Source organism: Rattus rattus, chromosome 2, assembly GCF_011064425.1.
Source record: "Rattus rattus isolate New Zealand chromosome 2, Rrattus_CSIRO_v1, whole genome shotgun sequence".
NCBI classification, from domain to species: domain Eukaryota; kingdom Metazoa; phylum Chordata; class Mammalia; order Rodentia; family Muridae; genus Rattus; species Rattus rattus.
The window spans coordinates 71,362,037-71,385,686 of record NC_046155.1 but is presented as its reverse complement, the minus strand read 5'-3'; the positions used below and the strand labels follow the sequence as shown (position 1 = coordinate 71,385,686).

General features: G+C 48.2%; 1 protein-coding gene across 9 annotated transcripts in view; it reads left to right on the top strand.

Moving 5' to 3' along the window:
- Positions 1–23,650, top strand: part of Tacc2 (transforming acidic coiled-coil containing protein 2) — a 191,310-nt gene that overhangs the window by 126,005 nt on the left and 41,655 nt on the right. For all 9 annotated transcript variants that reach the window (XM_032892447.1, XM_032892446.1, XM_032892449.1 and 6 more), the window contains one exon: positions 17,492–17,628. In XM_032892447.1, the coding sequence (XP_032748338.1) occupies positions 17,492–17,628 (137 nt within the window). The remainder of the gene's footprint in view (positions 1–17,491; positions 17,629–23,650) is intronic.

The window sequence follows — 23,650 nt, the reverse complement described above, 5'->3', positions numbered from 1 at the left end:
CACATCCTCTTCTACCTTTTCTTTTCTTTGAACATGAAGCTAGATCCGTCCCCGTACCTCACATTGCCTAAGCTCTGTCCCCTGCCTCTCCTCATCCCAGAGAACTCATTTCAAGCTCCCAGTGTTTGAGCTAAGCTCAGGGCTGGCTCCTTCAGGTCCTGCCTCCTGCATCCTCCGTGGCCAGCAGGGTCTGTGGAAGCATCACTCCCTCACACATCCTCCCATCCTGCTCTCTAATTTGCTCTCAGTGATGGCAGACTCCCTGGTACCCACAGCCCATGTGACAGCCCAGGACTCAGCGAGTGGCCTCCTCCCCTGTACATCCTCCCCTGTATTCCCTTGCCTCCCACCCCAGGTACGCAGGGCTGGTCATCAGTCTTCATCCGCTGCCGTCCTTCACCCACCCAGGCCTTCCCTATCTCCCTGGGTGGCTCCCATGCCATCTTTCAACATTCCTGACCAGTAACAACGCTGCGTCTGAGTATAGCAGATGGATTTCTCACACTTCTCTGACACATGGGTACCTTAAACCACATTCAGGAAAAGCCCGCAAGAACTCAGACAACCCTATGGTCTTTTCAGTCCTCACCCCCACTCCACTATGCCATGACAGTCTCCATCACATTTAGAGAAACAGGAGACGAACAGTATCTAAGGAACAGCGGAGTTAAAGCCTTCAGCTGGAACTGGAGCTGTAATGTGCAAACCCAGCTGAAGCACAAAGGACAGGCGACACCCAGAAAGGAAGGTCTGCAGGCAGGTTAGAGTGTTGTCCCCGCTCTCCTCACTGAGGCGCCTCCTTGTTACAAACAGTTCAGAAGAGGGACACCAGTGGCGTCTCACCATCCACCAGCAACTCAGTGATTTTCTCTCTTTCTGCTGTATTAAAAAAGCACCGCTATGAACTGGAGAGATGGCTCAGACGTTAAGAGCACTGACTGCCCTTCCAGAGGTTCTGAGTTCAATTCCCAACAACCACATGGTGGCTCACAACCATCTGTAATGAGATCTGATGCCATTTTCTGGTGTGTCTGAAGAGAGCGACAGTGTGCTCACATACATGAATAAATACATCTTTAAAATATAAAAAAAAAATCACCATCACCCTGGATCTCACCCACAGTCACAAGATAAAAATGCTAAGTTCCTTCTAGGCTGGATGATGTAAGCAAGGTGACATCATGAGTGTACCAAATGATTATTTGTTTTGTTTTTGATATTTCTATGAATTTGGCCATCCTGTCACCGGTTACTGCACTGGATTTTAGTAACTATGTGTGAGGAAGCACTTTACCTGCAGAGGGCCTTTCTTGAGTTCCCAGTGTAACACTGTAGCTTTCGGCTTGCTTTATAGATACTTGGTAGCCTTCTCTGCAAGTAACTAGTTGAGTAGCAGGGGAAACTAGGAACATAGCCGCCAAGGGCTAAGAGAGAAAGGGGATGGGAAATGTCGGATAGAGGACACAGACTTGCAATAGGCTGGGGGATTTCGTTGTTCAGCTTGGTGTCAAGGTTCTCAACCTATGCGTCTCAACCCCATTAGGGGTTGCAGAGTCCTTTCACAGGGGTCGCATATTAGCTATCCTTCATATCAGATACTTTACATTATAATTTATAACAGGAACAAAATTACAGTTATGAAGTAGCAACAAAATAATCTTATGGTTGGGGGTCACCACAACTGAGAGTAGGGGCTGGAGAGACGCTCAGCAGTTACGGGCATTTGTTGCTCTTGCCGAAGACTCTGGTTTGGTTCCCAGCATCCTCAAGGCAGCTCATAACCCTCTGTAACTCCAGGTACAGATATAGATGATAATGATAAATGATAGATACAGATAGATACAATTTTAACTGCCCCAAAGAAGACAATAACCCCCCCCCCTCCGGGCAAGATTTCTCCCCAGGGTTCTCAAGACAGACCAGTGCAGTTCTCTTCTTTATTTTCAGCAAAAGCAAAATGGGAGGGATGCCAGCCTCACCTCCGCACTGTTGTAACTGAGGTTGGCAGCCCACACTGAATGGGCACTGCCGCATAGGGAAAATCTGTGGAGCCTGTGTCCCTGTCTACCGGAAGGACTTGTCAAAGCATGGAAGTGCCCCGAATGTAGACAGGCTTGTCAGTGTTCCCTGGGTGTGCTCTCCCCTCTTATCTTGGGAGCAGTGGGTCAGACTCTGAACACCCTGGGCTCCATGCCATTTGCCCTGCTGACCTAGGCCAAACACACAGGTCACATGTATGACCCGGAGTGACACTGGCTGGAGAAACAAAAGGGAAACTCACAACTTCCAATCAGGACAGAAGTGTACCTGAATTGTCCACTGTCATGCAAACAAAGCTGACACATGGGCTCACACGGGCTCACACTTGGAGAAGGGCCAAGGAGAAAACACATTGGCCACCTTGTGTCCTGTCTATGGAAGCCGGTGGGCCTTGGAGTTTAGGAGTAGCTCCAGACTGCAGTCAGCAGGAGAATGTAAGCTTTGGAAGTGGTCAGCACTCAAGATGTTATGTAAGTGCAACTCAGACATCTGTGTCTGTCTGTCTGTCTGTCTGTCTGTCTCTCTCTCTCTCTCTCTCAACTTGAACACCTGGACAGGATGTTCAAGTTCGATTCTCCAGCCTTTCTCCAGCATCCAAAGATGTTCGCTCTGGCAGCTGGACCAGGCTTCCTGTGGTCCTCCGTTTAGGGCAGGAGACAGATGCTGGGCTGTCGATTGGCACTGTGGACCAAGCAGAGGCACCTGCTCTCCCTAGGGCGTTCCCCTCTCCTGTCTGTGCTCCAGGTCTTGGTGGAGGAGACAGCTCGGAAGCTGAGGCTCAAAACTCCTCTAGCAGCTTGAATATTTAGAGGGTCGGGGGTTACAGAGAGGGAAAGGCAGCTCTGGCTCAGGGCAGAGTCCTGGTACTCAGAGGAGGTGGTGTTAAACTCACAAACCTGCGGCTTGAGGGGTTGGGCTTTGGAGTTTTCTGTGGGAAATCCAGTTTTCTAAAGCTACTGTGGCAGTTACTCTGGTGGAACCCCTCCCACCAATCACAGGAGACCCAATTCTTTTTGCTTTGTTCGTTAAGTCCCTTTTATTTAATTTTCTACTTGCAACCGAAGCCACAACCACAGGCAAAGCCCAGCTACCCCTCCTTAGACACTATACCACACCGCACGGATTCGCCCTGCGTAGAGCACACAACTCAGCCTGGAACTGGTGGTTATAACTAAGCATTCACTACAAATACAGAAAGGTCCTGACCTCACACCCACCCTGCATCACCCCCAGGTAGCCTCTGTTTACCCTCCCTGGACTTCTGCCCTTCAAAGCTTCCCTGGAGACTAAATGCTTACTCTTCCAGCAGCCCTGTACCCCAGGGAAGCCTTAGGGTCACTCATGCAAATGAACGTGCATTCAAGGAGTCTCTCCTCAAAGAACCTGGCATGACATACAGGTGTGTACATGTTCTCCCCAAAAGCCATAGTGACCTCCACCATGGCTCCCACAAATGACAGGGGTTGTTGGGCAGAGGCTTTGATATCGTTGCTCCTGGAGCTTCAGAGAGCCACATCTGATCCACATTTCAGGAGGCCCTGCTGCTGACTAGATTCCTCTCAGTGACCAGCAGGGACAGAGAGTAACTCCTGTGGTTACCTCCTGCTGGGTTTTGGTGACAAGGCTCTTCTTAGTGGCTCAGCCTACTCCTCCCACCGGCTGACACATGCTGGCCTCTCTAAGAACCAGACTCCAATATCCTGAAGAGACAAAAAGAGGGATTCAAGTGGAGGGCCTGGACCCAAGCTGGTCATTTTTAACCCCAGATAAACTACCCACTTCCTTTTTCTTCTACTGTAAGAATCTGTAATCTCAGCTGTTTCCCTGATGGGAAGGATGTTTGATTTAAGCTTGCCAAAGACACAGCCTGTCTAAAACTGCGGCTTTTAGCAAATTGTATGTTACAGGGAAACTCTGAAAATGACTACCTGATTCCCTGTGAATCACAGTGAGAAACCTAAGAGGGTTTTTGACAAATGGTGTGAGAGTAAAACAACTTCTGTTTTTAAAAAAGGGGGTGGGCGGGAGAGAAGTCTGTAGGAGTGGGCTGCAGCTGGCTGACACTCCTCACAACAGTCTACCACGACCTCCTGGTGTGTCCAAAGCCAGCCCTGGAGGGAAAATGCTCCAGGACGAGTCCCCTCCCTGTGATGTAAAACAGAAGCAGTTAGCCCTCCTGGGAACACAAGGGGGACCCTGCAGCAAGGACTGTACACAGTGTCAGCACTTTTGTCTGATTGCACTGGCTGTTGACAGGCAGGTTGGTGCCCACCCCTAAGCCAGAGATCCACACGGTGGAAGGGGAGAAGCGACCCCTTCAAGTTGTTCTCTGACCTTGCTGTGTGCACCACAGGTTGTGTCGCACACCTCACCCACAAGTAAATACATAAATGCCAAGACAAAACAAAGAACTGGGAAAAGGCTGGGAATTAGAAACAAAACAAAACAACAAAGAACCAAACAGATGAAGCAGGTTTTATGCCAGTCTGCAAACAGTGCCTTTGAAGGAGAACAGGACTTAAGTCCCTTGTCCCTTTCCTGCCAATTAATTCATACAGTGAAAATGGAAGATGGCTTGCGAATAGCACACTCAGTGAGGCAGCCTGTGGGCTTTGCCCAGGGCCTGGAAATGCACATTTCTCTAAGGCATCGTGCACCCTAGAGTGGGTTCACGCTCTTTTCTCATACATAGTATAGCTTAGCCCAACCTCTGGCCCCTTATTACAAATTCTGAACTGATAAAAGTATAAATTAAATTACTCTCTTTACATGCATTTCAAGAATTAGCCCTGAGAGCTTATGGAAGACAGCTGTACAGTGGTTATTAATTATAGAATCGAGCATCTACATATTTGGCTCCAAATGCAGACAGGCTGCTACCAGCCTTGGGCTTTAGTCTCCTGATTTGTATCAGGGGCAGGAGAAAAGTAATTGATGCTTAGGGTGGCTGTGGGAGCTGTGTTTGTAGTTATAGTGCACTCTGCAAGTGTGAGGCCGAGAGGTAAGTAGGCATTCACCCACTTACACCAGCCTTTGCAGTGTAGTAATGATTCATGAGTTTACTGAACTCCACTGTTCACACAGGTGTACACATGCACACACACACATGCACACGGGTGGGTGTGGTACTAAAGCAGTTGTGGGTGAAGAATCATAAACTTAAGTATCAAGTTCCACTTGACTATTTAATAAGAACAGTAATCAGACAGAAGTGCTGGACACTCTCGTACACTTCAGAAACGCAAGGTTTCCCTCTTTGTGTTCTCAAGGCATTGAGACAAACACTGAAGAGCAAAGGGCAGGTCATCCAGAGCTCAGCGCTAAGGTTCCAGGCCGAGGGGAGCTATGATGAGCTGGCGGTGGGATGGACAGTGGTGGAGTGCACTCAGGAGAGCCAGGTAGAGCGTGAAGTCTACCAAGCAGCCTACGATGTGGGCAGTGGTAATGATGACCATTTGTTGGGACAAGGGAGGACTCATGAAGCTACTGCAGGGGGCTCACCCTGAGTTCAGACAGTTTATGTTGATCATTCTAACTGCTCTGAGATTATCAGCAGGGCCAGGATGCTGATGCGAGGACAGACCTGGGGTGGGGACAGTGACTGTGATGGTGATGAAACAGCTGGGTTTTAGACACATGAAGGAAGGGAAGGTAACAGGTATCAGAGGGAGGGCAGAAATCCCAGGTTATACTTCAGGAGAGTTTTAATTACCATACAATTGGTACAGGGAGGAAAATACTTTGGTAATTCTAAGAGAGTCTCAGGTCCTACATGCCAGCTTGTTTAACTTCAACAAAAATACTAGCACCATAGTCCGTGGTTTAAATAGGATAGCCGATAAGTCATCTCAGACTTCAGTTACATGTAACAAATTCCAGTGGACTGATACAATTCCCCATGTCATTGCAGGCATCGCTGTTTCAAGGTTAAGAGCTTTTTGACAACAACTCAGATGAGTCAAAACAGACACTCACAGCCAACCTGCCAGCAAGCTACTTGGTTGCTTGCAAGAAGTGACTATAAATCTGACAGTAGGCACCTGGCTACTGTTCTCTCTCATCAGGCCTTGGGCTGGACAGGTGCCAGCCGCCTTGTTTATTCTTAAGACAGATGTCATGCTTCAAGTTCAAAATTCCTTACATCAAAGGTCGAAAGTATCCATTCCCACAATATGCATGCTCTTTCGAAGTGATGCCTCTGGCTTTAGAAGAAAGTTCAGTGCAAGTTGAGTTAAATTCTTCTCTTTGTGGGTGTGTACTCATTTGCGTGTGTGCATGGGTGGTAACTATGCGTGGGTGTGTGTGTGTGCGTGTGTGTGCTCATATGGAGATCAGAGATTGATATCTGGCATCTTCCTCAATTGCTTCTCAACCTTGTCTATTTATTATATTTTATTTATTTACTTTTATTTTTTATTTTTATAGTTTTTATATTTTTATTAACATTTTAGGGTTTTTTTTTTATTTCTTATACACATTCCATGACTCCTGTGTGGAGGTATAGACCAATTCTCTACAGGAGTCAATTCTCTCCTTCCACCATGTAGATTCCAGGGATCAAACTCCCAGATCATCAGGCTTGGCAGCAAGCCCCTTTACCTGCAGAGCCATCTCATAGGCCCTATTTATTTATATAGGTATTTATTCATTGAAATACTTGCTTCCAAGGTGGAGAAACGCTACCTCCCCGGTGCTGGCACGTGGGTACCAATCCCCTTCTCTGTTGTGTATCTAAAACATGCTGCGGTTCCCCTTGCAGTGGTAGTGTTAGGAGCCCCTCCTGATCCCCGATGTCTGTCCTAGACCATGCTGAGGGGAAGCTTCATCCGTGGTGAGTGTCTGGCTCTGGTGGCTGTGTCTACCCTAGACTGTGCTAGGGGACGCTTCACCCTTGCTGTTCCATACTCATCCTCCTGGATTTTTTCCATAACTGATATTACTTTGGCCATGATCCAGCCATGTGGGTATACCGTGGTGGAGTCCCATTCATCATGCCCAGCACGTGGATAAGATTTGAAGGAGCTTCCTGAACAACCCAGGCAGCCCTCGGAGCCCACCGCAGTATGGGAGGTGTTCCCCATGGAGTCAGCATCTTCCCTATGGCAGGGTGGCCTGATGTTTCTGATATCTGAGGCTTCGGTATATATGTGTCTGAGTTACAGAAGCAGCACTTATGTGCTGCCTCTATTGTGCGTACGTAACTCTGTACGTGGGCATCAATGTATGCAAATGTGTGTATGGAGTTATGTGCATTTGCCTATCTTCCATCACTCTAAATCTGCTCCATATGTATATTTACATAGATTTGTGGTCTGTTGGGCTTTTCCTTACTCAGCACTTACGGAACTCTCCCTGATATATATATATATATATATATATATATATATATATATATATATGTGTGTGTGTGTGTGTGTGTGTGTGTGTGTGTGTGTGTGTTTATATATGTATATGTGTGTGTTTATATATGTATATGTGTGTATATATGTATATGTGTGTATATGTATGTGTGTATATATGTATATGTGTGTATATATATGTATATGTGTGTATATATATGTATATGTGTGTATATGTATATGTGTGTGTATATATGTATATGTGTGTGTATATGTATATGTGTGTATATGTATATGTGTGTGTGTATATATATGTGTGTGTGTATATATATGTATGTGTGTGTGTATCTCTATATCTATCTATCTATCTATCTATCTATCTATCTATCTATCTATCTATCTATCTACTGCATCCCCATCCCTCCCATTCAGAAGTGCCGAGGGAGGTGGTGCTTGGAGAAGCCCCGGCTTGGGCCGAGCATCACTGCTTTCTGAGTTTTTCTTGCACTGCCTTTCGGGGCGTCTACCTCGTCCACCACATTGTCTTCCTGAATGCGATCATGTGCATGGCCTTGACTCTTCGCATTTAATTCGAGTTCAGGATCTAGATACCAAACCTCTTAGTCCAGTGAATAAAGAAAGCTAAGTATGGGGCTGGAGAGATGGCTCAGCGGTTAAGACTGCTCTTCTAGAGGTCCTGAGTTCGATTCCCAGCAACCACATGGTGGCTCACAACCATCTATAGTGAGGTCTGATGCCCTTTTCTGGTGTGTCTGAAGACAGCTGCAGTGTACTTCTATAGAATAAATAAATAAACCTTAGAAAGCTAAGTATGTTCCTAGAGGCCAGGAGAGCCTGGGAGATGGACTTCAATTGTGAACCCCATGTACATGGCTTGGCTAAGCAGAGTTTTCTGGGCCCAGTTGTGTTGTGGATGCGTGAGACTACCCGTCTGTTTCCTAGTGCTTCTGACCAGGTAGAAAGTTACTGCCCTCTTCCTGGCGAAATGTGACCGGTCAACAGCATTTCTTGCTGTTGTTTATAATGTCTTATTTCCAGTCATATTTTTCTTTTCTTTTTTTTTAAAATTTGTGTGTGTGTGTGTGTGTGTGTGTGTGTGTGTGTGTGTGTGTGTGTGTAAGAATCCACAGTACACATATGGAGCTCAGAAGACTGAGAGTTCACTCTCTCCTTCCACCATGTGGGTTGCAGGGATTGAACTCTGGTCTTCAGGCTTGGTAGTAAGCACCTTTACCTGGTGTGCCCTCTGACAGCCAGCCCTACTTCCCCCCAAGTACTGAGTCACCATCTGACTTTTCTACAGGGAAATCTTAACAAGCCATAGCTACCAATGATGGGGTGGGGCTCCCAGGAGCCAAACTCAGTAACATTGTGTATCTTTAATCATCGGACCAAGAGGAATTCTTCTCATCTTTTGAAAGGCTCCTAGAAGGATAATAAGTGAGCCAGTTTAAAAGCCCTTTATAGAAAGGGTGTTTGAACAGCACACACATACATACATACATGCCCATGTTGCCCACTGCCACTTTCCATTCTAGAAACACGGCCTGTCCTTGGAGACTGAGTTGTGTCTACCTCTCAGGAAGAGTAAGGGTGAGCTCACAGGACCCACCGTCACATATATTCTGCTACAGAGCCTCTCCACAGTTGTCCTGGCAAAGCACTGACCGCATTTTCTGTGGCCTCCGGGTTCCCTTTCATGACCAACTGAGTAGCTTTAGCCAAATAAAATAGACCACGTGCCCAGCTGGCTTGCACGGCACATTCCCCAGATCCAGTGCTTTACAGAGCTGGAGTTACACTTACATTGCAGGGATCTCTGTTACTGTCTTTCCGATGGAAATAATCCAGTTGAGAGGCACAGCTGGCTCAAGCAGAAATTTATTTAAGCAAAGCACAGACCATTCCAAAGGAGGGCAGCAGCATGGAGGGTTCTTCACCGTAGATGTTAACAAGCTTTTATGAACATTTACGAGGTGAGTGGCATGTTCATAGGGTATGCGGTCCACCTCCTGAATCATAGTTGGCCATCTCTCCTCTAGGATGTCTCTTCCCTGTTCCTCTGAAGTAACACAAAGTCAGATGTGTGTGTCAAAATTCCAGTGTACATAATCACAAGGAGGCATTTGCAGAAGCAGATCTGTGTCTCTGTGCATGTGGGGGAATGATCTTAGCGCCTTCGTTTCTGGTGCAGCAGGACCACCTATCTGCAGCTGCCAGAATCTAGAATTCCGACCTCAAGAATCACATCCAAATACAGCTGTAGCTCTCTCGGCTACCTCTAATCTAATGCCCAGGCTGCTCAGGGTCCCATGATTGATCCCTTGGCTGTGGGCTAAGATGTTCTCCCCTTCCAGGGTTAAAGCATTCTGTTATACTTTAACTGGAAACTTTATCTTGAAAGCTGAGGCCAAGTTTTAGAACTGTGTGTCAAGTTACACAAATAAGAATAGGGCTTTTGGGACCTCCCTCCCCCAACTCCCTTCTAGCTCCACCATTCATGTCTGTCCTCTAAGTAGCAATTGTGGGGAGACTTTTCCTTATAGTTACTATAATTCCCATTTGCTGGACAAACAACCAGCGCTTGAGTGGTCAAGTGCTTTACTGAGTTAAGGCCACAGTTGTTCAGTGATGTGGCTGGGAGTGTGTGTGTGTGTGTGTGTGTGCGCGCGCGCGCGCGTGCACATGTGTGTCTGTATTTGGACTGTCAGCTGCTCTCTCTCCCTTTTGCATGCCTTTCCTGAGATTCTGTCTGTCTCATGTCCTTGGGTTGTTTACTGAGGTTCACTGCCGTCTATAAGCTAAAACATAGGTGCATGACCCAAGATGGAGTAGCTGCAACTACCTTCCTGCAATTAAGCTGAGGGCTGGAACATCTAACAAATGGCTGGAGCTCACAATTCTCTCTCTGTATCAGAGTCCTCAGCTTCATAGCCTTGTTATAAATTCCTTTCTTACCTTGGCCCACCAGAATCAGATGCCGTCTCTCTCAGCTGTGTTCAGTTTATCACTGCCTGGAGCTGGAGCCGAGGGACCCTGCCCTCCCATCTGTGCTCTCTCCCCCAGCCACTTAACTCTCTCTCACATTTGAACCTTCTTGACCTCTACACATAGCTGCTTGCGTCTGAAGATAGGACCCACTTCTTAAGCCCAACAGGCTCCAGGCGCTGGGAATCATGAGCTGAATATGCCTCCATCTGCATGGTTTTCTCTGCATGGGTGACCATAGGTGTCTGTCCAGAAAATTCTAGCAGTCTGGCTTGCCAGTGCCAGCTTTGTGTTCATGGACCACGGCTCCTGACCGTCTGTCCTGTAATCATCTCACGGCCTAAGATGAATCTTTACTTTGTGTGCAGAATGGTGGGGCAGAGCAAATGACTTGTCCAAACCCAGCATGGGCTCTGTGTGTGTGTGTGTGTGTGTGTGTGTGTGTGTGTGTGTGTGTGTGTGTGTGTGTGTATGCGCGTGCCTGCTCATGTGTCTGCCTGCCTGCCTGCCTGTCTGCCTGTCTGTCTGTCTGTCTGTTTCTCTCTTTCTGTGTATGTCTCTCTCTTTGTATATGTTTGTGTGCTCTCTGTTCATCTCTGAGTGTGTCTGTCTCTGTTTGTATGTGTGTGTATCTCTGTGTACATCTGTCTCTTTGTGTGTATCTGCCTCTCTCTCTCTCTCTCTCTCTCTCTCTCTCTCTCTCTGTATGTGTGTGTATGTATGTATGTCTATGTGTGTCTGTCTCTTTCTTTGTGTGTGTGTGTTCATGTATTCTCATGTGGCTGTGGGTGTGTGTTGGTTAGGATGGCTTTTGTTGACAGTGCTGCCTGAAGTTGTCATTCAGTGGAATATTTTGATCAGTAGAATCCAGTATGCAGCAATTAAAAAAAAATACACACAAATTCATCAAAGTCCTACTCACATGAGATGCAAAACAGTGAGACTGGTGTGCGGAGAGCTCAGTTTTGCTTCTGGAAGGGTTCCCTCTCTCTTCAGGGACAGCAGATGGTATTTTGGACTAGATACGCTAATCTTCCCTGAAGCAGGGCTTTTGACTAAAGCCATGGTCTTAACTTTAGCTTGGTCTTGAGGGAATAGGGGATCTTGAAAGGCAGACCTTGGGGAGCTCATGGACTCCACGCTCATGTTGAACACAGCTGTGAGGAGCTAAGGCTTATGTCAGGGCAGATCTCTCATTTCTAGTAGCAGGTGGGGTTAACATGCGAATCCTGCACCCTTGCCCCTCCCCTTTTATTACGGATATGTATTCCCAAGGCCCTCCATCCAGTCCTTGGTCACTGTCACATTGGAAACCAAAGACTAGTATTCTGAGGAGTCAATCTAGATTAGATAAGTACAGAAGAATCCCCTTCCTCGTTAGCAATGCTTATGAACTAATTCTTAATAATCCGGTAGGGAGCCATAGTTTTTCAGGGCAGGGGTTATTTTGAGCCTCTTGAGGGAGGCAGTGCTTAACGAAGGCAAGCACTGGTCTTGGTAAACCATGGTTGCCGTGAAAGGGCTACTGACTGGGTCAAGCAACTTCAGCTCCCTGTTCTCTACCGTTTAAGAAGATGGAGTACCGTCTTCTCTGATTTTTCCTCCAGATTCAGAGTTAGAGCATTGTATGGTCCGTGTGGGAAATGCCATCTGTTCTATCTAAATGAGACAATTGTAAGGTTGGGTGTGGTGGCACATGCCTTTGATCCCACTTCTCAGAGGCAGAGGCCGGCCTGGCCTCCAACAACAACAAAGAAATTAATAAAGACACCATCTGCTAAAAACCCCTTCCCCAGTCAACAGTTTTCTAAGATAGAAGTGTGTACTCCATGGTGCATCCACCTTTAAAAGTTACGGCTTGTCTACGAGGCTTAGAGTTAGCCAACAGAAGAATGACCCGGGCTCTGTCCACCTCGAGTGAGACACAGGACCCATTCTCACTAGGAGCAGAAGGAACCCAGTGGGCCTGAGGGTGTGCTCAGGTGTGCTTGGCTGGTGGGTTTAATACAGCTGGGCAGCCGTCTACAGAAATAAATGCCCTGTGTTGCTGAAATAATTTGCATTGTATAGCTATTTTCTTGGGACTCCGGGCCTCTGTTTCACAAAGTACCTTGGATTCTCACCAGTTAAACTTGAGCAAAATGGGATCGGTTAATGGTATCTTGGGAACTCTTCATTTAATAAAAACACCATATTTCAGTTATATGCAAACATATTCGTGTGTCACAGATTCATTTGTATTTAATGAGTGTATATATTATGTATCTGTGTGGGTTCTGATCTTAGACTTTATTATACTACTTTTACTTTTGACAAGTAAAAGAATGGAGCTTAAACTGAGCCACAGATGTAGGGAACCAAGCCCTCAGAGTCTACAGGTTGACCTCTACCTGACTCTGTCTTGAGGGATAGTTCCCAGAGCATGTCCCTGGAGTGAGTTACTTCATACTGTGTGGAACAGGGATTTGTAGGCTGTGCTTGGTTAGAATTTAGAGCACTATAGAGGTAAGTTCATGTTTTGTGTGTGTGTCTGGGATTTGAACCCCAAGCCCTGTGCATTTCAGGCCAGTAAAGGCTCTACCACCGAGCCACAATTCCCACTCTAAGAAATGTCTTTAAGCTGTACTAACAGAGCTGGGGCCCCACGGTGGTGCTGAATATTCCCAACATAGTGCTTTCTGCTGGTGGATGAATTGGCTTGTGCCGTTTGATGGCTGCCCTGCCCCGTTTGCCTTATAGAGAATCCCATGATCACAGTACAGACCGTTCGAAGAACAGGTCTGTTAGTCATCACTCCATCGGATGATCGGGACTTCTAACACTGTGCAAACAAGATCAGCAGGGATAATGCTGTGGCTGGGATCTCCCTGGCCCCCAGTGTCACATTCACAAGTTCGCTTAAAGAGCTTAATTATTCTCAATGATAGAACTCATGTAATACGTACATAAAAATGGAGCTTGCTAAAGATTTCAGGAGATCGTAGATATGGTGGAAAGATACCTCAGAGGCTGACAGTTTGGGAATCTGAGCTTTGATCTTCTCATTTCCTAGCTGCATAGCCTTGCAAAGCAGCTTGCTTCTCTAGACCGTAGCTATGTCATCTGTGAAGCAGCAGGCCTGTTCTCCACCAGGCAGGCTACTTGTAGGCTGTTAGAGTCATTTTGTTGTTTTTCTTACACCACGTGCCTAGTTTATGCCGTGCTGGGGATTGAACCCAGGGCCTTATGCATGCTAGGCAAGCACTTATCAGCTGAGCTACGTGCCTAGCCCATAGTTCTGAAGATGATTGATGGACCTTGACTTGTGTCTTGAAACATAATGCTGGCTGTTGTGCTTTTCCGATAGAAGCATGCCTGTGTGGCGTGTGTGTGTGTGTGTGTGTGTGTGTGTGTGTGTGTGTGTGTGTGTTTATGCTCTTGTGTTTAATGTCTTGTATTTATATGCACGCAGACACACATTTGCACATCCTGATAAACATATTCCTGAAATTCAGAAGGGTTTCACCATTTCTTGTTCTGATTCATATTTGGGTCAAATTAATTTCCTCCTTTTTTTTTTCTATTCTGAAAGTGTGTGGAGTCTCAGTTGTGTAATTATTTGTGTATAGTAGAAAACCAGCCACGCCACGGTGGGACTGAATCAGTGGGACTTGGGGCTAGAGCTCCACCCAGCTGCTTTATTCTTACGCACAGACAGATTCTTGGTGGGTGGACTACAGACATTCTCACTCTTGGAAATGTTTTTAAGCCCCTGGGCGACTGAACCGGGAAGAAAGAGAATTTTAAAAGCTGCTATCTGTCGCCTCTAATTAACTTGCTCTCTGCTCCTGGGAGCCGGTGTGGAAATATGCAAACAAGGCCAGCAGCTCCAGAAGTGTCATGCTCGTGCTCTGTGGTGTTTTGATGCACACATTCATAGTAAAAAGACGACGAGGTCTTTTTAGTACAATGAGCATGGTGTCCTCACGCCCTGCCTCCCCCAGACTGCTTCCCTTCCAGTCCCTGGGTGAATGGTGGTCCTCTGAGCAGGTGTGCAGACGGGCAGCTGCTGCAGTAGAAACCTCATTGGAATTCACAGCTAGGATGCATGAGCATCCGGCCCTCCTTGTCACTTGTGCTACTGAGAAAGACTAGGGCCCTTTATATTCCAAAGCTTTGAGCTACCAGTGCCCAGTGTCGCAGAAGCAATAGGACAAGCTTTTGGTTACCCACCCCTCTTCTGCATCTCAGTTTGTGCAGGCAGCCTGGGGCTTCTGAACACAGGAGATGCTCACAGCATTCCTCGCGGGGCGTCTGGGGAAGCTTCCTTTTTTGACGGTGCCATGAAACTGGTTTAGATCTCAAGAGATAGCAGCAAGAACGGCGTAGGCGGGAATTTTCACAGGGAGATGGCCTTTGACTCCTGGCAGATGTGGTCCCCAGTGGAATGGGCCCGTTGGATGTGGGCAGCCGTGAGCAGCAGTGGGGACTCCAGGCTGCTAGCTGCCCAGGAAAACTCCAGAAAGAGGCAAGTTGACTCTGCGTGTCTTGTCATGATTGTCCCTGGTGTTTATGGTATAGATGGTAGGGTGAGGAAGAAGGTTCTCGGTGCTTCATTCCAGCCCCAGCAAGCTGATCCTCTTCTTTACTGTTCTTTTGTGTGACTCGACCCCACCCCACTCCCACCCCATGTTTTCATACTTAAAACTTCACCTACCAAGATCCGTTTCTACCTAGTATGGATGCAAACGAGAGAGAGAGAGAGAGAGAGAGAGAGAGAGAGAGAGAGAGAGAGAGAGAGGAGGAGAGAAGAAGAAGGGAGGAGGAGGAGGAGGGGGGATGGTGTCTTCCCTGTTGTGCTTCTGAGGATTAAGTATTTACTAGTGAAATCTTAGTTGGCCTTAGCTCGTTGGGTCCCATCTAAAGCTGATGTTATTGTTGATTTCTTTAAGCCCTTGCAGGGTCCTGGCATTGTAGGAAACAAGGTCCTGAGGGGTAGGGGGGACAATCTGTGGCACTAATAAAGCCAGTCTCTCACACTAAGGTGTAAAAGAAGGATTGATATAGTTGTTCTCATTGATTTAAGTAATTTTTGAGGCAGGGTCTCATGTAGTCCAGGCTGGCTCCAAACACTATACATAGTTGATAAAGACCTTAAACTTTTGGTCCTCCTTCCTGCCTTGACCTCTTTAGTGTTAGGATGGTAGCTAGCATAGGCTCAGACCACTATGCCTGGTTTATGTCGTGTTAGAGGTTGAAACCTTTGGTGTCATGCACGTTGGACAATAACTCTACCAAGTGAGCCACATCTTGCCCAGGAACTCACCAGATGGCTCCTTTCCTGCTGGGCAGGGTGTCGCTTGCTGGTACTCTGGCCAGTGGATAGACTTTAGAAGAGGTGACGTCTTCCAAGGTCACTGGTCGTGGGACTGTGGAGCTGAACAGTTGTGAGCGTCTCAGTGTTCATGTTCAGTGGTACCCGTGTGATCTAGTACACTGAATCCCGACCTGCCATGCTCTGTCTCCTACTGCATCACGGCCTGGCTGTAAATCTTTAACAGTGGTTGTGATCTGCAGTCCTGTGGATCCACTCTTGGTAGCTAGACTCCTCCTTCCTGCCAATGATCAGTTGGCATTTGGGTGTGTTGGAACTGTTCAGAGATGGGAGCCAGCATGTGGTGCCCTCCATAGTGTCTGTCCTCACAGGTAAGGCTGGCGCCGTGGTCCTGTCATTATCTTGAGCCAGGGAATTGATGCTCATGTCTTCTTGGCAGCAGGAGAACTTATAACTCAATTTCCTATTTCTCTGGCTAAGATCAAGTAGCTTGGGACAGCAGGAAGAGAGAAGGTGTCAGTAGAGTTTTCTTGTGCCCAGGCGGGGCTTGTCCACTGACTTCCTGTTACCAGGAGAAACTCCCCAATAGGCTTTTGGCCCAGGTCTGTGTGTGAAGAGGCTTCCTTGCAGGTAGACTTCCCTAGGGACCACCAAGGGCTATCACTATACCACCGAGAACTGGCTGGCCATATTTTGTGGCTTGGTTTGGCATACCCTGTGCTGACAGGCTGTCTGGCTCTCATTCATTCTCTCTACAGATGGTCATTCACTGCGTTCCGCTTTGAGCTCTGGGTACTGTGAAAAAACAAGGCCAGCCACCTGCGTGGCAATTTCTGTCCAGTAGAAGAGACCAGTAAACATGGAGAAGTGTAGGGAGACAGGGAGTGGGGAGAATGGCAGGCTGGGGTGGGAAAGTGAATGCAAATTGAGTTTACAAGATGAGGCTCTTAGAGGCAGGCTGGAGCCACTTCGGTGAGCATAAAAACTGCCCCTCTGTTAGACTGACTCAGCGCTCCATAGTGTGCACTGAAGCTTACCCAGATAGCCCACTGTGTGTGAATTTGTCACTAAGGTGGGCATGTGTCTTCAAGTAGAACCACATTGATCCCTGTTGTGGTGAATATTCTTTGGGGGTTTCTACCCCACCTTAGATCATTTAGTTCCCAAATAAAAGACACAAGCCCTTTGTATTTATAACAAGCCTTAAAGCACTAGAGCTGGGCAGGTATCAACCCTCTGTGATATCTTGTCTACTTCCCTGTCAGTAGCCCCGGGATGTCACTGCCCTGTTCCTCCTGGGCTGCTCCTACTCCAACAGCTGTCCCTCATGACCATGAACTCACAATCTGTCTACCCCATGGCCACTTTTTCTTCCTCTCTTGGTCCCTGTCTGAGACCCCAAGCCCAGGACCCTCAGCCCTGCCTACCTCTCTTCTGCCCAGCCCAGGCTGTAGACATCTTTATTAACCAATCAAGGATAACTTGGGGGGCAAGGTTTATACAACAAAAGCTGATATACTTCTTGGAGCAGCCAGGTCTTAGGATATAGTATTTAGCATTTGAATGCATGGTAACACCAGACCAACCCACTAGAGATCTCAATGCTAGTAGACAGATTCACCCCAGTTCCCGGGAATCATGCTTTGAGGAGACCTTCACACCTATCTCCCGACAAGTGAGTTGAGTCTTTGCCACAAATGTCCTTGTCGCAGTTAGAAGGCCGTCCGTGCCCTCACAGTAGAATCTCTACTCAGCAGTCTCACCTATGTTTCTTATCTCTCTCCACCAGGAGTTCCGACTCTGAGGAAGCCTTTGAGACCCCCGAGTCAACAACCCCTGTCAAAGCTCCACCAGCTCCTCCCCCTCCACCCCCTGAAGTCACCCCGGAGCCTGAGGTCATCGAACCACCAGCCCCAGAAGAACCAGGTAACCATATGTCAGGAGCTACTGGCTCCAGGGGACAGAGCTGGCTCTTAGACAGCGCACAGTGGCTGGCGCCGTCTCTCTTGGTCCTGTTTTATACATCACTGATGTCTATGACAGATAGATGGGTTGTGCTGTGTGTGCTCTCTGGTGTCTCTTTTGTTGCTTGAGCTCTCTGGTGCCTTCACTTGCAGATGAGTAGGTTTGGGGGTTCAGATAGTGGGTGTTGGGGATTTCCAGCAGGATCTTAGATTCTACTCTTTGACTCCCCTTTCCCACACAAATGTTGGCACAAGGCTGTTCATTTCACTCCACCAGGCTGGGGGATGGGGAATGAGGTCAGCATACAGGTTAGAGGGATCGATCAGTGCTAGGTGTACCCTAGGTACTTTTTGGTTTTCCCGATTGCTACGCACTTTTCAGGCAAGAAAAGCACCTTCAGCTGTAGTTTAGATGTGATTACTGAGGGACAGAAGAGACCTCAAGGCACCCGCCCACATGATGGTGCTCTGTGGGCTTCTCTGTTATACCAGAGGAGATGGAACCACCTCTAATGGGAAGTTTACCGTGAAGCCTGAAAGGAAACAGCCTGCTGGAGGTGGCCCCACAGGAACCGAAGGCTTCCATCTTCAGACCTGGGCAGCACCTAAGGGACCCCATCTGCCTTCTTTAAGCCTCAGTCCTGCCCCGTGACAAGTACACAGAGCCTATTCCCTCTTGACCAGCGGTTCTCATCCTTCCTAATGCTGTGACCCTCCTCATACTGTGGTGACCTCCCAACCAGAACATTATTCTCATTGCTACTGCACGACTTTAGTTTTGAAACCATAATGTTAATAACTGGTGTGCGGGATATCTGATATCTGACCCCTGTGAAAGGGCCGCTAGATCTCCAGAGAGATCTTGACCCGCAGGTTGAGAACCATCGCCCTGGACTGTGTGCTAGATGGTGTGAGCAGTCTCTTGTGGGGTCTGTCTCTTCTCCTGTCCTAACCCTGGCTTCCTGGTGGACAACTGTCTGCAGGGCATTCAAGAGGAGACTTGGGACCTACAGACCGAGCATCCTCAGCATGGCTGGAGATCGTAGTGGGCGAAGGCAGGCCTAGGGCTGGGCTTACCTTTGCCCCGGTCAGGAACCAAGAAAGCACCTCGAGACTTAGGATAGCAGTTCGGTCTCGATGTTGATGTTGTTGAAAGGGGGATGGAATTTTTTTCCCCCGGCTGGTTTAAGCAGGCTACCGATTAAGGAAGTATATGCAGCCCCAAGGTTTAGTCTTCTCTTTTTTTTTTTTTTTTTTTCGGAGCTGGGGACCGAACCCAGGGCCTTGCGCTTGCTAGGCAAGTGCTCTACCGCTGAGCTAAATCCCCAACCCCCCAAGGTTTAGTCTTAAACAGCTGGGTTCTGGGTGCCTTCTGCTGGGGAACAGAGCAGGGCAGTCTTCACGGGACTGATGGGTACAGTCTCCCTCTCCTGCTCTCCCGAGTCTGGATCGCTGCTGGTCAGGAAGGGGAATGGTGTTGACGGTCTGATTTAAAGAGGAGAGGAGCCAGAGAACTGTTGGCAGTTCTGAGACTCTAGTGTCCCTTCCTTCATTTTGTGTAACAGCAGACAGACAAAGGTACCTCCTGGGTCACTTTTATAAATTCACCGCTAGTTTTCAATGGACATTGTGTGAATAAAAAACTGTAGGCCCATAGCTCAAACACATCACAGGGAAAGGTCACTTTGGTGGCCCTTGGTGCATCTTCCAGGATTGCCTGCTCAGTTCTCAGACTGCTCCTGGGAACTGTTTCCCACCATTGAGCCCTCTGTCTAACCCCATGTAAACTTGAGACAGCTGAGTAGTTATACCACATAAAAATGGGACACAACCTCCATTCTGTCTGCTTGGAACCAGGTGCTCAGTGATCTGTGTCTGGCCGCTCCACAGCGATTCAGAGGGCACTGGAAGCATGAGCCGCTTACTTTGGGGGACACTGAGCACCATGAACGGGAAGGACATCGTGGTGTCCAAATATATCCTCCTCTAAGGTGGTCTCACATCCTAGACTGGCTGTTCCAGTGGATACATGCAGACAGGTGACATAGCATCTGTTCTGTGGAGACACCAACTGGTGCATGAATTTACTTCTTATGATCATCGTTGTGTTCTAGACCGTGTGGCCCATTAATTTTATACTTTGCTGTTGGCTTCTTTCCTGGCTTGGTTAGATCCAAACATGGCCCGGGCAGCAGCTAAGGACCATGGAGTCCCTGGTTGTGCAGTTTCCCCCATAACACAAAGAATGCTGTAAGTCAGTAAATGTGTTATTGGGACAAGTGGAGACGCTTGCTGTTTTCATCATTTGGAACATATCCCATGCTTGAATCTCGTTCAGGCTTGAATCCAGTTATTCTCCCACAAACACAAACTCTCTTCGGAGTAGCCAGAGTCAACCATCATTCCATTCATGCTCGAAGCGAGGAGTCAGAGAGTGGCGGGAAACATCAAGTGTGCCCTTGCGTTCCAACAGGCTCCATAGGGACAGACTGGGGAGCTTCTGTCCTCATTGGAAAGCTCTGGGGTCTTTAATGTCCTCTGAATTGGAGCCTGGGTCAGACACACACATTCTAGATGTATATATATCCTGGGCAGCCGCGGGATTGGGGAAATGCATGGGGCTGGCCGTGATGCTTTGGTACCTCATCATTCAGAGGCTGAAGCGCAGCCTACGTTGTAATCAAGCTGAGTCCAGTGTAGAAGAAATGAATCAGTGGAGTGAGGTGGAACCCGGCACGCGGTGGTGCAGGAGCTCTCTGGTGGTGGGATGTAAATGAAAAGCTTCCCCTGACCAGGTTCTGGCTTCTCCGTCTTGGTGTGCAAACCGTAGGGAGCAGCAGCTGCCTCAGGACAGTGAAAGCGGCTCCAACCACTCCCTGATTTCTTTTCCAACGAAACAGAATCCTCTCCATTCTTAAAAGCAAACACACACAAGCCCACCTATTATTTAAATCACAGTTCATAAAAGAATGAACATTATAGAGGCTTAAGAGGCAACCTGTGTGCAGCTGCGTAGAGCTGTTAATTACCACCAAGTCACAATCCTTCAGAACCTTTGATTACACCCCTTGGCGTTTTTGAATGGGGGACTTTACACTTCTGCTTTTAAAACTGCAGTGAGCCTGTCAGTGTAGAGATTGCAGTCAGGAGACCTGAGCTGGGGAATGTGTCTGCATAAAGCACCCACCTCCTTCTCTGGGGCTACACAAAAGGCTGTCTGATTTGTTGCATACATTGGAAACGGCCCCCACCCCATCTTCCATTCCATTCTGCAGACCTGCAGGGGCACTGTAAAGGCGTGAGAAGGCACCGTGCTTCTTGCGTAGGTCGCCCCCGGGGAGAGGAGTGTTTGTTCTGAAAACCATGGGAAAGAAAGGGCAGGAGAGGAAGGTCTATTGTTCATAGTTTTCCTCTGCTGAGTACCTGGAATGTCACTAAAGGACTAAGGAACCACAGGAAATAATAGACCAGACCTTTGACTGTGAGAACAAACATGGTCTTTCCTCCTGGAAACCTGTTTTACAAAAGCAGTCGCCGGCTGTATGCTGGGTCCTGTGAGCCTGTCTGTGCTCCGTGGCACAGCAGGACGGGATGCTAAGTGCCCACCTTGTATCTGTCCCCATCCGAGGAGCCCTGTTTTCCTGTGTATAGATGAAGGCAGCAGCCTGTAATGTCTGAAATCACTACCTTCTAGCCTCTGTGGAACACTTGGCAGCGTGATCACTGTGGGACGTAGTGAACTTTCTCCTGAGTAAATAATACCTTTGGTTTATGCATCGTCCCTGGGTTAGGCTCATAGTAGGGCCTTTGTCTGCTTCATGTCCATCTTGGATGAGAGCTAATTATCCCTTATCTGAAAAGCATCCCCTTCCTTTGAGGCCACTACCTTCCCCGTCCTGCAGCATGAGAGCTCTAGCTTCTACTCTCTCGTGCAGCTGTCACGGGCCGAGCAGCTCTGTCAGCTGGCCCTGAGAGCTGCAGCCTGAGCTGAGCTCTGCAGGATGGTCAGGTGGCAGGAAGGGGATGGTCAATACCAGGTACCTGTTGTGAGAAGTGAGGTGAGTTCCCTGCCTGTCCTCTCTCAGACAACCTTGTCATGGTGACAGAGCTTGTCTGCTCATTCCTGCCGGCAGCCGTCCTAACCTGGAGAAGGGCACTAGGAGGGTCATGTGAGTTGCCTGGTGCCCTGTGTACCTACACATATTCTCTGGCTGGAAAGCGATGGCCTGTGGGTCTCTGGTTTTAGGTGACACCTCTCAGCGTTACCTTCCCAGCAGTGATTTGTTGTTGCCATGTCTACCACAGAGGGCTTGTTTCTATACCTACTGGCATTTGCTTTCTCCTCCTGAAAAACCCGAGTGACCCGAAGCCCCTTGGTATTAAGATGTCCCTCTTAGGATGCAGAACAGGGAGCAGATATCATGGGCGGGATCTGAGGGGCCGTGGCTGTCATTTCCTGGCACTGTCTGTACCCTAGACTGGACATTCACGTGACTTTCCATTCCAACTTCACAAGAACGCTTGGCTCTCAACAGTAACAGATTTATGAATTAACCCTCCCAGAGCACACAGCCTCAGCCTCAGCCTCAGCCAGCCTACCCATAGACAGTGTAGCTGTGGACAGCAGAAGTTCATCGCTCTAGTTCCGGAGGCTGGAGTTGAGATTGTCACGAGGTTGGATTTACAAGCAGCACTGTGCTGTGTCCTCACATGGGTGCGTGAGCCCACTGCTGCCAGCCTAAGCCCCATTTACCTCAGGCTGGAAGGACAGTAGGAGGTCACGGCTGCACAGACAGGCGAGGAAGTCAGGACTGGTGACCTCAGCGGCTCCCTGTGGCCATGTTCACAATGCCCTGGGAGACGTGGGTAGGGATGCCAATAATCTGGTGAGGCCCTGGCCCTCTTAGACACCTATTTTCTCTTTGTGACCCTACCAGAGAGTCCTGAAGTAACTCCTTGTCTGTAATCAAGCTCTAAACCCTGGCATCTTCATGAACTCTAGTAAGCCAGGGATATCCATGGTCCCCAGGAAGGACAGAGGCAGTTGTCCTGCTACAACATTTGATCATTACTAAGGCAACACTAAGGTTTCTATTGGTGTGATCATGAATGGAAGTGAGTGCAGGAACCTGGGGGCAGGAACTGAAGCAGAGACTGTGGAGGGGAGTGCCGCTCACTGGTTTGCTCCTCGAGGCTTGCTCAGCCTGTTTTCATATAGCACTTAAGACCAGCAGCCCAGGGAGTGGAACCGCCCACAGTGACCTCCAACATCAGTCACCGGTTAAGGGAAGGCTCGACAGTCTTAGGGAAGATTGCCTCTTCTCAGATATGTCTCGGTTTGTGTCAAGTTGACAAAAGCCGAACTGTGCAGTCATCATTGTCACAGTGGAGCAGCAGTGGTGTCCTGAGAGGTGTCCTGGGGTGTATGACAGTGACAGTGAGCAAGGCTGAGGAGCTTTGGTGAAGGACACTGAACTGACATGTTGCAGTCACCTAGTCAATCATGTATTCAACCCGCACCTTGGCACTGCCTTCTCTGAATCAGGTCATCCTGGCGGCCTGACACCTCGCTGCTATCTTAAGCTTACCAAGGGGGCACTTTAAAAATGTATGTATTTGTGTGTGTGTGTGTGTGTGTGTGTGTGTGTGTGTGTGTGTATCATATGCTTGCCTAGTGTCTAAGGAGTTCAGAAGAGAGGGTCAGATCTCCTAGAACTGGACTTAATGATTGTGAGGCACCTTGTGGGTGCTGGGAACCAAATTTGGGTCCTCTGCAAGAGCAATTAGTGCGCTTAACCACCCTGTTCCTCTCTAACCTCAGAGGGAGGTGCTTTTATGCCGTTTCATTTCCTATTCATGGTAACATTTGAAAGAGGAGGATGGAGGGAACTAATGTCTTTTAAAATGACAACAGAATCTGGAAGTGGTAAAGAGCCAGTGTCTCGGCCTAGGGCCTACCAGTGTAGACTGGGCACACTGGATAG